This window comes from Capra hircus, chromosome 15 (genome assembly GCF_001704415.2).
Source record: "Capra hircus breed San Clemente chromosome 15, ASM170441v1, whole genome shotgun sequence".
Lineage (NCBI taxonomy): Eukaryota > Metazoa > Chordata > Mammalia > Artiodactyla > Bovidae > Capra > Capra hircus.
In genome coordinates, this window is record NC_030822.1 from 44,821,010 (window position 1) to 44,830,876 (window position 9,867).

At 50.1% G+C, this 9,867-nt stretch overlaps 1 protein-coding gene across 2 annotated transcripts; it reads left to right on the forward strand.

The window, feature by feature from the left end:
- On the forward strand, positions 4,626-9,644 carry LOC102188608 (calcitonin). 2 transcript variants are annotated; one of them, XM_013969464.2, is made up of 5 exons: positions 4,626-4,701; positions 5,794-5,888; positions 6,155-6,301; positions 8,247-8,431; positions 9,237-9,644. In XM_013969464.2, the coding sequence occupies exons 2-4, from the start codon at positions 5,803-5,805 to the stop codon at positions 8,404-8,406; spliced, it is 393 nt and encodes a 130-aa protein (XP_013824918.1). In that variant the 5' UTR covers positions 4,626-4,701; positions 5,794-5,802; the 3' UTR covers positions 8,407-8,431; positions 9,237-9,644. The 2 variants fall into 2 exon arrangements, with proteins under 2 accessions (XP_013824918.1, XP_005689645.1); XM_005689588.3 differs by lacking the exons at positions 8,247-8,431; positions 9,237-9,644 and adding an exon at positions 7,183-7,667.

Here is a 9,867-nt window from a genome sequence, read left to right on the forward strand (position 1 = left end):
CCCAACCCCCCATCCTGGTAATCCTTGCAGGATCTTCTTAGGTGATGAAGAGCCAAGAGGAAAGACTTACAAGTTATTCTCAGTTTAGCATCCCTCCCCCAATAGAAAGGCAAGGTTGCTTCTTATCTAATCATTTTATCATATTCAGGTCTATCGATGGACAATTCTGCCATTCTCATCTTCTGAATAGCGTATTATTATCCCTCTTAAATATAAATCAGCAGCTAGGGAGAACTAGAAATATGAGGGTAATCTCTAAAGTGAGAAAAACAAAACAAATAACCTATATTTAACAGCTGCAGAGAGCTAAAAGATGATATTGTACCCATTAAATAAAAACAGGAGGATGTAAAAAGTAACACAGGATTTTTTAAAAGTTATTGCAAGTTAAAACTATGAACAAAAGAATTTAAAAACACTGTAATTTTTTTTAAAAGTCTCCCAGAAAGTTGAACAAAAACAACAAAAAGATAAAATTATCAAAGAAATAAAGCAAGAAAATATCCCTAACTTGAAGAACATGAATTTTCTTATTGCAAGTGTTATTCCAGTACTTAGAACAATAAATAAAAATAGCCCACACCAAGACACAACATCATGGTATTTTAGAAGACTGGAACAGAGTGGGGGAGAGAGAAAGAGACAGAGAGGTCCTAAAAAAAAAAAAAAAAAAAAGTAAATGGATTTCTCAACAGTCACACTGGGTATAGGAGACAAGTAGAGAATGCTTTCAAAATCTCTGGAAAATCTTTCATATAATGGTGAGTTTGCTCCACCAAAGTGAGGTAGTAAACCAAGATTGAGGGACAAATGTGACACTGGAAAATGAAAAAACAGGTGATGGCAGAAAAAAAAATGAGACAAATGAAAAGAGAGGGAATTACTAACTAAAAGTAAGACACACAAGAAAATGTAATCAAAGTACACTATGGAGCTCAGCTCGTCTGTACGTTGTCTTAATCATATAAACCCTGAATATATCTGTTTGACAGATAGATGATATTACTATATTGTGAGGATGTGAGTGGAATATGGGCTTCCCTCACAGCTCAGTAAAGAATCCACATGCAATGCAGGAGACCCCAGTTCAATTCCTGGGTGAGGATATGTATGTGTTTCATATGGGTGGAAGGTGATATACAAGGACTCCTGTTAAATACATCACTGTCATATAAGTATCAGGAGGGCAGGGGTTTTGTTTTGTTCACTGTGAATTGCTAGTGCCTGTAACAATGCCTGGCACATAGTGGGTTCTCAGTATTTGTTGCATGAATAAAACTTTCCCTTAAGGGATATTTCTCCAAGAAAATTTGTAAAGAAAACAGAGAGTAAGTTAAAGTAAATAAAAATAAACTTCAAAGGCTATAGTACATGGAATCTGTTTTTTCTAAAAATTAATGACTCATTTTCAAAATGTAAAAAATAATTACATTAAAAAGTTAAACCGAGCATGGAAACATTTGAGACAATTTAAGAGCAAAAGATTATTCCTGGGAAACCATTCGCTGTAAATCCTCATGATAGTTGGTTTGATTGGGATGCCTTGAAGCTCAGAACAGTTCCAGGAAAATCAAAATGTAATTTTCTCGATTTAGAAAGCAAGGCATTTTATTGACTTTTTTCTTCCATTCACTCACCAATATAATAAAGGATGAGTTGAGGAAAAATGCCTTATTTTGCTTTTCAAGCTGGAGTTCGGAACCATTCCTCTCACGTTATATTCCAGAAAGTTTCCACCAGGACATCAGGATTCCTTTCATTAAATAAAAAGAGGTACTTCTTTGGATCAACAATCTGCTTTTCCATCTAGTGGATCTAAATTGGGTGCCGTTCAACTTGGCTTCGAATTTCCTGCTGACTCTTACTGTAATGAACCCTCGGAACTGTTCATTCATTCATCCCCTCGCTCACTCCCCTGTCACCAAACTTTTGCTGTGCACCTGCTATGCTCCAAACACTGTGCAAAGACCCTAGTGGAGGAAGATTAGGGCAAATAATTCTGGGTACCCAACAAGATAGTGAAAGCGAGGAACCGGGACTACTTGTGACAAGATGGGCCTCCAGATAGGGTGAGCACTCCTCTTTCTTGTCAGAGCGCAGGGATTCGAGCCTCTGTGGCTTTTACAGAAACTTTCACCGACTTCACCCAGGCAGGAGCTCTGCTTGGGTTCTGGGCCACCCACCGTATGCGGAATGGAGGGCGACCCAGGTATTGTATTGTGCTCAGGGCGGCCGCAAGGCAGTGGGTCCTAACACTTCAGAAAAGTCCAAGTGACAGTCTCTGGAGAGGATGCCAACTTTTCAGCCCTTAACCCTAAGAGTTCAAAGTTTTCCTAAATTCATCTTTTGGGGCCTCTAGAGAGGCAGAACCCCAAACCCAGTTCTTCCTGCGCTCTCTGCGGGCTTCGAGCTTGGTGGACGCTGGGGAGCCCGGGCTCCAAGGTGAGGGGGCTTCCGGGTCTTTTCTCGTCCCCTGCGCTGGCCCTCTCTGGGGAGCAGGGCTGCCCGGGGCTGCTGGGCGGGCTACACTCTGCCAGACCTCAGTGGTCCGGGATGAAGCGGGGAAAGGGGCAGGTATAGTCAGCTCCCAGGGACACCTGTCCACCTGGCAGCCCCCTTCCCCGGCCAGAATCCCGGAAAGGGACGCAGAAGTACATCTTCTCATTTGCAGGACTCGTGCAGAAGAGCCCCCAAGTAAAAGGCCGCTTCGGTGTCACCGGTTACGAAAGCGAGCCTAAGAACTGGGGCGCAGAGAGACAGTCCCTCCGGATCAGCCCCCCGCCACCTTCTCTGGCCGCTCAGGCTTCCCGGGAGCAGGGGAGACTCCGGGTCCTGCGCCCTGTGCCTCCTCCCGCCGGCATAGCAGGCCCGGCAAGAATCGCTGTTTGGCCGACCTGATTCTTTGGGAGTTTCGATTGCCAAGGTGTTGGAGGGCAACCTGTCTTGTGCCCGCAAGCAGCGTTCTGTCACAGAAAACCCGGAGGATCTAGACAGACGTCCCCTGTGCTCCTCCCTGACCCGCAGAAGCGGTGGTCACCAGCTGCGGGTCTTCGGCGGGCCTCTGGCTTCGCTCCCGGCCCGGCACCTCTGGGGGAGGTTTCCTGAGAGGCTTCGCGAGCTCAGGAGGGCCCGGCGGGCGCGTCTAGTGTCGCCGCGACCACGTGGTGCGGGGCTAGCCTGAGGCTCTGAAGGTGGGTGCCTCCTTCACTCCTCCCCCACTGCCTCTCCCCACAGTCCCTATGCGACCCTTCCAGAGCCAGGATCTTCTCGCTGCGCCCGCGTGTCTCCGGCGCCCGCCTCGCGGACTCCAGACCCGGCTTTCCTTAAGGAAAAAGGAAAGGGCAGATATAGTCAGCTCCCAGCGCCACCTGTCCTCCTGGCGCGTGTGTCTGTATGCGTGCTGGGGGCGGGGGGCGGTGGGGACAACGCGCACCCCTGTGTACGTAAAATGTGCCTGTTTCCGAAAGCAGAAACTCGAGGTGATACTTTCAGATCTGGTCCAGGTAGGGTTGGGTGGATGCGCGCTCCCTCCTTAGCGAACAGCGGGTGAGGGCGCGTCTGTTGCAGTGAGTGCTGGCGGTCTGCGGAGTGTCCGTTTGTGAGTGCGAAAGGGGAACGTGTGTCTGGGGTCCAGGAAGGTGAGTGCGGTGTGCACCTTGCGGGAGGCGTGAGTGCGCGCTCTGCCAGCCTGGGGCTTCGAACCTATGTGTTCGAAGGTTGCCCTTTGGGCTTGCAGCACCCGTGGGTGGACGCTGACCCCCTTCAGCTCTGCAAGCTAGCGCTTCAGGAAAGTGGGGCGGGGATGTGGGGCGAGACGGGTAGAAACACGGACACAGGCGTCCTGGCCCAGCAGCTTGGCAAACAAAAGGCAGAGGAGTGGGACAGCTGTGTAAACCAACTCCAGCGCCGCGGTGCAGATCCGCGGTTAGAGTGGGGGATACTGAACTAGCAGTCGAGAATTCGAGAATTCGGGAGTACAAGAGGGGTGTCTAGCTCTCTGTGCAGGCAGTGCCAGCTTAGCCCCCTCCCCAGTCCTCTTGTCCACTCCCACCTCTGTCCCAGAGGAGTGAGGCAAAAGAGGCGAGGTTACCAGACTGGAAGCAAAACTACTTTGAGGGGCGGTTGAAGGAGAGTAGGGAGGAAGAATATACAGGATCACCCCATATGGTCCAAAGAGGTTAATTTTTCAAAGATCCTTTCCTCTCACCATCCCCTTCCTCCAACGTGGTCTATTACATCTGAGATCCCTTCAGAATCTGAGTGACCCGGCCGGGGTCCCTACTGGAGTGGATGGAGGGGGTGCGAGGTCGGAGTTCAGGCGCAGAGAAAGTGAGAGGCACTCTGACCCTTCACCGTCAGTTACACCAGTCTCTCCCCCAGTTTGCTCCCACTTTCTGGACGTCGGACGCCCTCCACTCCCTCCCAGCCCTCCGGTTCCCCAAGCAATGACCTCATTGCGAATGACAGCCAGAGCGGACGGTTCCCCTCCCTAGTGGACCGGTGTGGGAGAGCGGGCAATGACGCAATCGGAGCTGGGTCGCTCCTGGCCACTTTGGATTGGCCGTGCGGACTCCTGGGGCCCTCCCCGCCCCCTATCACCCGCATAAGAGCCGAGAGCTCCGCAGAGAAGACGCCCGCAGCAGGCGTTGTGTCTGTCCCCGGGACCCGCCGCTCGCCCTCTCCTGAAACTCGAGTTGCCAGGTGAGAACTTCCAATGCTGCTCACTCTGATTACCAGCCTCTGGATAGTTCATCTAATTTGCTCCATCCGCTTGCCTGCTTGCTTCTCCTTTACTCCTGAAGGCCATCCTGGCCCACCTATAACCAGGTGCTCCTAGCTGCCTGTCCCGCTGGGAAGAAGGCAGAAGGTTGTGGCTGACAGCTCCTTTTCTTCTAACTAGCGCCAGCGAAACCGCAAGCATCCCCAGGGCTTCGCCTGGACGCTGGAAGCGCCGTGCGCCCAGCCCTAGCTTCCTAGCCTAACCTGGTCCTCGGCCCCTGCTTTGGTGCCCATCCTTTGCATGCAGGATCCTGTTGGAGTTTGTTCTGGGAGTGCCCTGAGCAATCTAGGTCCCAAGGAGAGATCGTGTTTGGTTCTCCGGCCGGTTAAGCCCTGAAGCTTCCTCTGAGGCGTCTGCAGCTCGCTTGAGTGCCTGGGGCATTGGCATGGACTTGGGGCAGAGTAGTCAGCCGGCCAGAACGTGGAGCTCATCTCAGGGAGCTGGCGCCCAGCACCTGCTGCTAAACCGCATTTTAGCAGAGAAGGGCTGCGCTGGCAGAGTCCAGGCATGATCCTGCACGTTAAATTACTCCCAAACCCAAACCCACAGACTGAGAGGTTAACGCTCCTTTCCAATTTACCCCTCCTGCCTTCCTCTCCCACCCGTTAGCAGCGAAGTCCAGCGGAGGTGAAGTGGTCCTAGATTTCTCAGTCCCTAAGAAGATAGGCACAGACTACAAGCAAGGGTGGGTCCTCGCTTGGTTTCTGCCTGGGGCAAAAGGTGTGGCTTTCTGTGCGCGTGTATAGCTTCTCCCTGGCTTTTCACAGAACAAAACCAGAACCCTCCCCCACCCCTCCCCAGCACACCTATTTCTACTTACCAAACTATTCAGTGTAACGTATATTTTGAGATTCAAAGCAGCCTATCTGGCAAGTGAACTGAAAAGAGGCGTGGGGAGGTGAAGTAACCTGCCTGAATTCTCAAGGCAGCTGTGGCCGGACTGGAACCTGGGTCTGTGGGCTCCAGACGGTGCCTGGTCTTGGTGCAGTGGTAACGTCATTCTCCCTTTACAGAGAGGCATCATGGGCTTCGGGAAATCCTCCCCCTTCCTGGCTTTCAGCATCTTGGTCCTGTGCCAGGCAGGCAGTCTCCAGGCGACACCACTCAGGTGAGACAGCCTGAAGCCACGAACTTATTCCCCTTCCACTGACCCTGGGATCAGGCAGTTTTTTGCCTCTGAGGTCACAGCAGCGGGAGGCTCCCAGTGAATCAACACCCTTCGGTGGACACTGGCCTTGAGCCCTGTGGGCTGGGAGTCAGGAGAGCCATGTCCTCTGGGAAAGCCGCAGGGACTGGGTAGCCTGGGTGCTTATCCTGGGAAGGAGGCAGGCAGGGGCTCAGAGCCTCTTTGCGGGGGTTGCTTCCTCTCTCCAGGTCAGCTTTGGAGACCCTCCCTGATCCTGGGGCACTCAGTGAGAAGGAAGGGCGCCTCCTGCTGGCCGCACTGGTGAAGGCCTATGTCCAGAGGAAGACCAACGAGCTGGAGCAGGAGGAGGAGCAGGAGGAGACAGAGGACTCCAGGTAAGTCTCCCCTCCCAGCTCTGGCCTATTCAAGAGGGTGTAGCCCAGAGAAGCAGGAAAAACAACATCTGGCCAGAGTCCTGCAGGTTGTCCCTGATCACCAGGACGGCACCCAGTCATTCTCAGCCTCCATGGAAGACTGTGATCCGTCCAGATGCAGCTGGAGGAACTGTGGTTAGTTAGACACATTGAAAAGACCAACTCCTGAAAGCTGTTAGGATATGAGATGGGGAGATGTGGAAGCACTTATTCTGGGAGTTGGTCTTGCCCTACTGAGGAGAACGCTCAGCACTGGATGAGATAGGCCTGGTAAGTGTGGAGCCAGGGGATGGGCCTGTTGCAGCTCAGGATGTCTAAGGAATTTAACCTGTGTATGTTCTTTCGCACCTGCAAGGCACCTTCATTGCCCAGTTGCAAGGTAAACCCAAAGGCCTTGCAGAGGGTGGGGTCAGGTAGAGCAGTGTCTGAGGTAGGTCTGGGGCCTTTAGACGTGTGGAATCTGTGGACACGTGCACGTTGTCACTGGGCCAGACACCCTTCCCCATCCCCACCTCCCTGTGCACCCTGAGCTTTGAGTTCACACCAGCAGAGCCATGTATTGCACGTGCACCCACCCTGAGGACCTGTCTGCAGAGCAGGAAGAACTGAGCAGCATGTGGAATGCCAGCAAAGGTCACCCCTTCCCCACCGCAGCCCTTCCCCACTCTGCCCTGGCTCAGCGAACCTCTGAGATCTCCTAGTGGAGGGTGTGTGAGCTGTGCCTCCTGCCTGCCCCTTCCACCTCTGCTCCAAGTGCCCCCTCCCTGGTCTAACCTTCTGCATGACTGCCCCCAGGAGCAGCCCTGGTGCATGGTATTATCTGGCATGTCTTTTCCCTGCAGCCTGGACAGCTCCAGAGCTAAGCGGTGCAGTAATCTGAGTACCTGTGTGCTGAGTGCGTACTGGAAGGACTTGAACAACTATCATAGATACTCTGGCATGGGCTTCGGGCCTGAAACACCTGGCAAGAAAAGGGACATAGCCAACAGCTTGGAGAAGGACCTCTCCTCCCATTTTGGGGTGCCCCAGGATGCCAACTGAACTCCTTCCCCTGCTTCCTGATTTCCTTTCTTGTTCCCATGGATGAAATTAATGCATGTGGATTTCACTCTGATTGCTCTTCAAGCTCGTATTGGTAGCTTTGCTTATGACAAAGAATGCCAGGAACCTCAGAATGGAAGGAAAGACAGCAGGACTCACAGATAAGGTTAGAGATGAGAGAGAGTGAGGGAAGTTTCTGAGATCCCAAGGGTATCATGGCAGAGCCCTCCAGTTCCTGCTTCATCCCTCACGCCTCGTCATTGATGAATAAATCTATTTTCTAAAAGGATTGACACTTTGGTGGTCATTACTCTGGTCCCTGTCCAAGAGTGCCCAGGGCCTATGCTTAAAAGTAGCCTTCACCTTACGGTAAGTGGGTTACAGGGTGTGGTAAGAGTCCTGTGAACCAGCTCCTGCAATGAGAACAGGTGTGCTGCGGAGCAGGTAAGCACTGCTGGGGGAGGATGCTGCAAACCCGTTGCTCTGAGCCTCTTCCAGGTAAGACTTAAGAAAATTTTCATTTTCCATAGGAAGTGGTTTTGTTGGTGTTTTGCGCTGGGGTATGTCCTCATATGCTCCTTGAGTGCTGGGGTGGGGAGAATGTAAGGGATGTAGGTGTAGGGTTTTAGTACTTGTCACATGGCCTTGAAGTGCATTTTTTGTGAAAACTTTTAGGCAGGGCTTCTGGCAAAGGCTGCTAGGTCATTTCCCCTAACAGCCTTGATAATTGCATTTAGGAGAAATACTTATATTTAAGTGATATGTCAAAGAGCTACAATTCTCTTTCTGAAGGCCCGATGGGGTAGGCTTCTGCTGCAGCCTCTCACTGACGGGCCTTCTCTCCTTTCTCCATCCTGCAAACCAGCATCACTACCCAGAAGAGGTCCTGCAACACCGCCACCTGTGTGACCCATCGGCTGGCAGGCTTGCTCAGCAGATCTGGGGGTGTGGTAAAGAGCAACTTTGTGCCCACCAACGTGGGCTCTGAAGCCTTTGGCCGGCGCCGCAGGGAACTTCAGGACTGAGCAGAGAAATGACTCTGGGAAGAAGGTGATTGCCTTGTACTGTCAGAAGGGAGGAAAAGGGATTTGGAGGTTAGGACTCGCATTTTGAAACCCACTGGACATGGGTTCAGATCTCTTCTCTCCAATTACATTTTTCCTCTTGAGTTAGTGAGTTCCTACAACTTAGCTCAAAATCCGAGCACTAGGACAGGCTGTGCTCTTCCCTGGTGGCTCAGGTGGTAAAGAATCTGCCTGCAATGCAGGAGACCCAGGTTCAGTTGGGAAGATCCCCTGGAGAAGGAAATGGCCACCCACTCCAGTATTCTTGCCTGGAAAATTCCATAGAAAGAGGAGCCTGGTGGTCCACGGGGTCGCAAAGAGTTGGACACGACTGAGGGACTGACACACTCTTTCACACACACAGGACAGGCTGTGGAGATGTAGTGTCATCTTTCTCAGTAGAGAAAAATAGCTTGCTGAATTCAGAAAGGGAAGGCCTTGCAAATCTTAGCCTGGGTCACACATCATTAATTAACCCAGTTTCGGAAAACCCTTCAACATTGATCAATGTTCACAGATTCAGACAAGAGAGCTATAACTGTAATACTGCTGCTAGTATTAATAGTGACCCCTGAATTGTTTTCTCATCCTTTGCCATAAAAGTTTTCTCATGTCACATACCCATAATTTGTAAATAGAGTTCAGTTAAAGAAACATTTCTATAAATTTGTGTTCTTTCAGTAGTAATTGTGATTATTTCCTTCTTATTCTCTTACTTCTCTTTCTTTTTCTTATTTTCCTCTTCCTACCCCTCTTCTTCTTTTTAATTTTATTTATTTTTTTCATCTCAGGTTACCATGAAGCTAAACTCACCACTTCTGTTAATTTCTGTTGACAACCACTTGGTGAGGAGGCACCATGGAAGATATACATGTTTGCATCCTAATAGATATTGAAAAAAAAGCACCTTTATCACTTTAAAGGAATGAAACTGAATGCAAAAATAAGCTAATTCCATATTTGTTGTGCATCTTTTTTATATTTGATTCTATATGCAGTAAATGTGATGGCATCTCTCATTAGCTTATCTGGTAGCAAATTGGGTCTTTGAAAGATGTTCTGTTGACATGGCATCTCTGCCAACTCTTAGGGGGACATTCAGTCACTGCCTCTGTGGCCGGTAGGGACACATGGTAATGCTGATGCTATGCTTTATTGTCCAAGAACATGATTGTATAATTTGTTTAAGGAAGTGTCAATATTATGCCATTTGTGAACTTCATTAAGATTAAAAACATATTTTGGATACACTTGTTTCCCTGTTGGTTCATTTTAACATGTCTTCCTATTTGATGATGATAGTAATAATGATAATTATAAGAGACATATTTTGGTTGCTTACTATGGGCCAGATGATGTTCTGAGATAGTGCTTCATAGCTATTAACTCAGTTAATCTTCAGGAAGACTCCATGGGGCTAGA